Here is a 7,442-nt window from a genome sequence, read left to right as displayed (position 1 = left end):
TTTTTCTACTGGAACAGTTTTATGTTGCAAAACTGTTCATACAGCATGGTTTACTTCCTACACAGAAATAACCATAAAATGATGTTACAATACAGTAACTACATGCTTATTATACTTCCACAGTAATAGATGGTTTTGTGTTTATTAATGTAAAAGTACATTTAAAGCAGTACAACATATTTCTGTAGGTAATGGCAGGATATTTATGGTGGAGCACATTAGCTGGATTCTGCAAGACACTCATCAGGGTATGCTAGAGACCTGCTTGACCAATTATCTTTGAAACTCATGATGGGACTCGGCCCAAGGTCAAAGACAACCAATCAACTCCTTCATTCAGCTACTTGAGTATAATATGGAGTATGAGCAACAACAGAAAATATATAAAAGCAAATCATCTGCATTGAACAAGACAGTGGCACCAGACTGTTTGGTGAACAGAGCTGGAACTTTGGCATGTATTTGTTCAATTGCTCAGCTGGCATTTATGTTCTGGCAGAGTAAATAGCCTGGTATAAAATTTTTGCGAATATACTAATAAGCTGAGTAACTTTGCTAGGACATTCAGTTCCAAGTAGTGCAGAGTTAAACTGATCTCTTGTTTCAGAGAGATGAAACTTCACTGGACTAAGAATCAGTGCATTGTCATGCCAGATAAGGTATATTCTTGAAAAGTTATATCCAGTTAAATCAAACTCCTTTTTCAATTCAAACTGGGGGAAAAAAGCGCTTTTTAAAATTATTTTTATATAATTGTATAAATATAATGAAGTGGCTTAAGTTGGCAACACCGTACATAAGAAGGCAACGATAATACCAGAGCAATGCCTGAGGTAAACAAGGTCTGTAAAAATGTTCAGATGTTACCAATAATTTTGCATTAATTCAAATGATTCTTTGATGAAAGACTGTAATGCTAAATAAGCATGGGAAAAGTTGGCAGTGTTGTGGTGCAATCACACCACATGGTCTCATAAATCTACTTTGTTGATCTTGTTATCGTATACTCCCGTTGCAAATAAACTGAAAAACAGATGCTTTCCCACTCCCATTAGAAGAAGGAAGAAAGACAGTTCCTAAAAAGCAGGGAAGAACCAGAGTAATAGAACAGCAACGCTGGAACAAAAGATGCCTTGCTCTTCTGCAGAAGAGCCTATCCTTCCCCTCTACTCCACCCTAGTGAGGCTGTGTCATGAGTGCTCTGCCCAGTTCAGGAAAAGCAAGAAACTACTGGAGAGGATCCACAGAGGGCTATGGAGATGACGAGGGGACTGGAACACTATTCTTACAAAGGAAGGCTGAGGGAGTTGGGATTGTGCATCTGGAGAAGAGATGACTGTGAGGGCGAGTGCCTACAGGATAGAGCCAGACTCTTTTCAGCAGTGCCCAGTGACAAGGGTCAACTGGCACAAATAGGAAGTTCCATGTAAGTTAAGAGGAAAAACGTCTTTCCTTTAAGGGTGACAGAGCACTGGAACAGGCTGCCCAGAGAGGCTTCGGAGTCTCCTTCTCTTATAACCTGGATATGATCATGTGCAACCCGCTCCAGGTGAACCTGCTCTAGCAGGGAATTAGACTAGATGGTCTCCAGAGGTCCCTTCCAACCTCAACTATTCTTTGATTCTGTGATTCATGATCAATTTGCTCTTCTCTCCTACTAAAAGTACAATATGGTTCTACAAAAGTGCTCACAAATTAAGCCACAGGTAAAAGCAGAGAGGAAAGCACAATGGCCACAATGAGAAACCGTTGCCACATTTACTCAGGTTATGCATTTCAGCACTCCCGACTTTCACGTTATTACCACAGGATGGCCTACATTATGTAAGAGTTGTAAAACCGTACGCTACTTAAATATTTTGAGTCCTTAAATGACACTTTGCATCATGAATAACATACTTGAGCCATTTATCTACTTGCACCAAGTAGATAAAAAGTGTTCTCAAGCTCCAACAAGAACTTCCAAAATTTTTCTGATGTGATAGCAAGATAACAAGAGCATCCTATCAGGTGTGACAGATAATTCCTATAGTAAAAATCTCTGTGTGTGGGCATGTACATTTGTACACAAGAGATATAAACAAGAATGACCAGGGGGTATAAGAAAAGCAAACCCATTCAGATAAACAAGTATTTTTCATAAAATAAATTTACCTGAGACTCCAGCTCCTCCAATTTACGCTTCCTGGCATGAAGAGCTTTACTTGGAAAAGCCCAGAAATAATTGGAAGTTCCAATTCTATCAGTGTCCACCATGCCATCATCAACTAGGCTTTGCAGAATCTCTTTCACTGACATCGAGGCTAACACAAGCAAAAATATCAAATTAGAACTGCACAGCATCTAAACTACAGAGAATTATGAGTACACAAGCTACCATCTGTAATCATCTGTATGAGTATTTTACTCTAATGTCAGCTAGCTGGAAGGTTTCAAGAGGACACCCACCATTCCAGAAGGTTCCCTTGAAAGCACGAATCTCTTTGAAATCAGCAGTTTGTTCCTAAAGACTGCTATTCTGCACATCTGCTAACAGTTGTTTGCAAAACACCACTCATGAGTACCATACAACAGGTATGCATATTACAGCACAATACCATAACAAACCCATGAGAGGTACTTGAAAAGTTGTCTTGCAATCTTAATTCTAATATGGATTAATTTAACATTGCTTGATTAGGAGTGTAATTACATTTCACTTTGTAATGCTTACCAAAGCATTTAACAGCAGAAGAGGTACTAAAGCCATCTGTCTACAGACTCAGGAGGCACAGATTCTACTTCTGATTTTGCTAAGTTCCAATACAGAAAGTCATGTGATGTTACAAGGACCCAAAGGGTTTCTGAACATAATTGATCATTTTCTAGCCAATCTGTAATATAAATTACAATTTTAAAAAATGATGTCTGTTAACAAAGCAAAATAGCTGTATTATCCTCAAGTGTTGCAGATATAAAGAATTTTGAGCTCATTTATGGTTTTTGGTATCTGATGTTCAATTTCAAGCCTAAAAGGGATCCCAGATCAAGATCCATGTTTTGGAAGAAATAGGTTGGATGCCAGGATGGGGCCTTTCCACAGGCTAGTCATTTTTTTTTTTTTCAGAGTAACTGGGGCTTGGGCTGTGCAGCTAAATGCCTTCATATTCAGAGGCTGGATGAATTGGGATTATTCAAAGACGTTAATGGTCTTAGAAACTCTACACTTGATTTTTAAATATTAAATTCTACTGCTTGCATTTACCACAAATTACAGTTGAATATATGCATTTGCTAACCAACCAAGACAGCACCACGTCTTTTCAGAAGCCCATGAGTGCCTGTAAGCTGCTGACACAACTGAAAATCTCTGCTTTGTGATATTCCCATCTGCAGTTCTTTCAGCAAGTTAATTTACTCTTGTAGTGCCACCAAGATATGCCAGTCAAGGACAGTAGCAACCACACAAACATTCTGCTTTGCTCCCCTTTTGTCAACGAACATAGAAGGAAGAAGAACGAGGAACACCTAAAACAACTCAACAGCGTAAGATAAATCCTCTTGGACCTAATCCTAAACCAGTGGATCTCATTAGGAAGGCTTTCTTTGAAAAGACAAACTCCTTCCATCTACAGCTGTCCAGCCATTTTTGGAGGGCAATAGCTCAACAGAACACTGTCGGTGTATATTTGGACTAGCGTTTTAAAACATTTGTGACGCTACAGACAGGTATTTAAAACCTGAGTGCATCTAATGATTTCATACACTGAAAGTCGCTGCAAGTCAGGCAACTTAGAGCCTAAGAAAGCCCTCATCCCATGTCACTTTTAACCCTACAGCCCTGCCATTGACCAGTTTCCCATTCTAGCTATTATTTCCATTATTACAATATTTCCAAAATTACAATTTCCATTATACACAAGCCTAAAATTGTAGCCAGGAAAATTTACGCTATATGACCTGCCCCAAAAACGACTGATGGCTCAAAAGAAATAACTTTCATAAACACTTACTAATCCCTTTTTCTTTTGGAGCAATCTTCTCTATATCCTTCAACTGGAACACATCTTTCTGCGCAAAACATGAAAGACAATTTAGTTCCAAATGACAGCATCATCTAAGCCTGAGTGTTTCTTACATTAAATCAATGCCAACAATACCAAGTAGGAAATACACTGTATGTTTCAGTTTTGCTAGGGAAATAGGTTGCATATTCATCAACAGAACTGGAACATTCTCGAGAATTAAATAATAAGAAAAATACTATTATTGTAACAAACCCTGCTCTTTCCTTTGGAACTCTAAAGTCACATATTTTGCCTTGTTAGACCATAAAACCCTTAGGGCACACAGAGCCCTGGTTAGACTGCCAGCACCAGATGAACCACACTGTTTAACTACTCAAGTGTCACAGTATTTTTTTTAATAGGTGAAACATGGTGGATTACATATGCCACCAACACAACTGTAGCTCTGCTTTTGTATCTCCAGGTCTCTACCCCCAAAGGACTTCTTCTAGGTCTGCTCTCAGCTTTTCTCAGATTTCCTCCTCCTCCCATAAAATGCTGAGATACTTCCTGATCTCCTACTGTCCCTCTTATAGTAACAGACTCGAAATGAGACGATGTGCACAGGTAGCACACGAAGATTTTAACACATCTGTGCATCTTCATGCCTTGGCTCCACCAGGAGATGAGCCACCTGATCAGAAGCTAAATGAAGGAAGCTTTGTCCCTGTAATTTATACACTGATGACACAGGGCAGCAGTGAAATGTATACTGGGATATAGAGTTCATCTGCAGTTAAGCTCCTTTCAGAATATGTTTTCCCACCAATGTAAATGCAGGATGATTACAAGTTACTTACTGTTTCAAAAAAGATCTCCATCATGCGAGCTCTCTTCTCCTCAAAGCTCAGACCTTTTTTCTTGGACTAGAACAAGGAAAAAAACATTCAGCCATTTGAATAATTAACAGCTGCTCAGAATTCAAATCTATTTACCTCTAAGTTATATTCACCATCCTTTAAAATATCTTACCACTAACCCCAGACTTTCCTTCCAAACTTCTTCTTTGCAAATAGTCACTACACCAAGCGCATTCACCTGCAATCTATTAAATGGAGGGACCTACCTTCTAAGTTTGGAGCCAACCTTTCACACAACTCAGTCCAGCTCCAGACTCAGGACTTCTTGACAAACACCAATCCCAAAATGTGTATTTATCTCAAACCCTACACAAATGTTTAATAATCTTTAGAAAAGATAAGAAGGAATATTTTTGAAGTTTTTTTTAATAATTGTTTTCTAGCTTTTAATATACACACAGTAGTTCTGAGATGTAGGCCATTAGGGTTTTTTTAAGGAGACAAAGAGCATTTTGAGGTACATATTTCTTCAAATGTCCTACCAAACTTCATAATTTCAAGGTCATATTTTAAAAGCTTTGCTGCTTTTATTTCTTTTCTCTGCAGTTGTGTGACCAAGCAGTAAATAACATAGGCTGAACTAGAAGCAAAAGCCAGAAATGGCTACTCACAAACTGCTACCAGCAATACCAAACTGGGAAATAGCCTCCTCTGATCACTTTCAGAAATGCTATTTTGACATACCCCTTGTAAAATTAGGATATAAAATATTTCACAGAGAATTGGACTTTTATTAATAGCATTTAGCATAGTCTGCAACAACTTGAAAGCAGCTGCTATAATGCGAATCCAGAAAGTTTCCCCTTGCCCTACTCCCTACTTCACAAGCTGTGTGTGGCTGCAAGAAATTGGGAGGAATAGAAAGAACAGAGGGTGCTGGCAGAAAAAGGTCTCGTTTAAAAAAACCCAAAAGACATACATATTGTTGCTCCTAAGCCAATGGAAGTGGGTATTCTAATAACATGGTGCTTCAAAAAGACATGGTTACGTTTCCTAGTGTTGTCAGAAGGGAGTCCATACCATTTTTACTTGTTAACATCTGCTTCCTTCTTAAATAAATCACACGATAGGCCAGCACAACATTTAAAATGTGCACCAAGAGCAAACCGGCCAGATTGACTTAATTTAAAAAAAAGAAAATGTAAAAATAGCTTACACAGCTACAGTAACAGAGAAAGGAAGAGAAATAATTCAATATTATGTTTAACAAAAGCAGCATTACTATTTTTTTTAAGTGTCCTCCCTTCTGCTCTAGCCAGTGATGCCCAATGTCAGCAACGATGTCACACCTGTCTCTTACGATGTCACTACATGGCAGGATTAAAGCCTGGAGCCGCCACACACATGCGAGTAGGAGCACGAAGGGAAAGCAGAATGACTAACTTCCACCTCCCCGCCTGCCCAAACAGCCCTGACACCGTCAGCAGCCAGGGAAACAAAACCTGCATGGGCACGACGTGGAATAAGAGGCTTTCTGGAAAGCACATGCTCGTAGCGCGCCCCTCGGGCGTCAAGTTTCACGCCCGCCCTCCAACAAACAAACACCAAAGCAACAAATCGAAGAGCGCTCCAGATAAATGCTATTAACTTCCACGTCGATTTCTCCCTCCTCCCCCGCTGGCAGGTGCTCCCCACCACAAACACAGACCGCACCAGGCGCATCCCCTTCGCTGTCGCTCACGCTACCGCGGGCAGAGGCGGTGTGCGGTGCCGTGAGCGCACTGGAGCACACCTGCGATACACTCTGCCCGCTCCAGCCTCCCCACAGCCGCAGCCAGGGGCTCAGCCTGCTCACACCTGGGCCCCCGAGTCCTGGGGGAGCGGCGAGGGGGGGGGGGGGGAAATCAGCGGGCGCCCTGCCCACCCCGAGCCTCTGTCACGGGGCCGTGGCTACCGCTACTCCTCCGGGTGCCGCCCGCCGACTTCCCATCGCCCCTTCAACACACCAAAGTCACAGCCCAAGCCGTGCTGGCGCCACGCCCCCACACCCGGTGCCCTGGGAGCTTATCGGGAGCCGGGGCGCCCAGCCCGGAGCGGCTGCCCCGCTCTCCACAGCGGCCGCCGGGGCGGGGGGGACGGCGAGGCGCGGGCTCCAGTCACACCTCCCCCCCCCCCCCTTCTGCCCCGGCCCCGAGTGCCGCCCGCCGCGGCTCCCTCAGCGGCCGAGGAGCGCGGGAGGAGGAGGATGGCGGGCGGCCCCGCTTACCATGGCGCGGTTTGATTTCGGCGCCGCCGGGCGGGAAGAGGCGGCGGGCAGGCCGCGTGCGCAGCGCCGCCTGCCGCCCGCCCCCCGCTCCCGGCTGGCCCTGAGGCGCCCGGGGCGGCGGGGCCGTTCGGCATGCGTTGTTTTAAGGCCACCGCTAACGTGCTCGTGTTTTACCTTTTTTTTTCTTTCTTACCTTTTTTTTTTAACCATAATTTTTTCTTTCTTTTTTCTTTTTTTTTTTCCAAAGAATAAAACCGAGGGGGGCATAAAGAACGCGCTAACGGTGGTCCGAAACGACGCGCTTTGCACAAACTGGCCTGTTCACCGCAG

General features: G+C 42.9%; 1 protein-coding gene across 2 annotated transcripts; it reads right to left on the bottom strand.

Annotated features, from left to right (window-relative positions):
- Positions 1–2,100: 2,100 nt before the first annotated feature.
- Positions 2,101–7,207, bottom strand: LOC114061384 (meiotic nuclear division protein 1 homolog). 2 transcript variants are annotated; one of them, XM_027891837.1, is made up of 4 exons: positions 7,113–7,207; positions 4,847–4,912; positions 3,993–4,050; positions 2,101–2,303 (listed from the first exon to the last, which is right to left on the bottom strand). In XM_027891837.1, the coding sequence occupies exons 1-4, from the start codon at positions 7,113–7,115 to the stop codon at positions 2,119–2,121; spliced, it is 312 nt and encodes a 103-aa protein (XP_027747638.1). In that variant the 5' UTR covers positions 7,116–7,207; the 3' UTR covers positions 2,101–2,118. The 2 variants fall into 2 exon arrangements, with proteins under 2 accessions (XP_027747638.1, XP_027747639.1); XM_027891838.1 differs by lacking the exon at positions 7,113–7,207 and adding an exon at positions 5,133–5,156.
- Between the last annotated feature and the right edge of the window lie 235 nt (positions 7,208–7,442).

Source organism: Empidonax traillii, unplaced genomic scaffold, assembly GCF_003031625.1.
Source record: "Empidonax traillii isolate 1590-97213 ecotype Southwest subspecies unplaced genomic scaffold, ASM303162v1 scaffold331:size1191723, whole genome shotgun sequence".
Lineage (NCBI taxonomy): Eukaryota > Metazoa > Chordata > Aves > Passeriformes > Tyrannidae > Empidonax > Empidonax traillii.
This window is presented reverse-complemented; position numbering and strand designations above follow the sequence as displayed.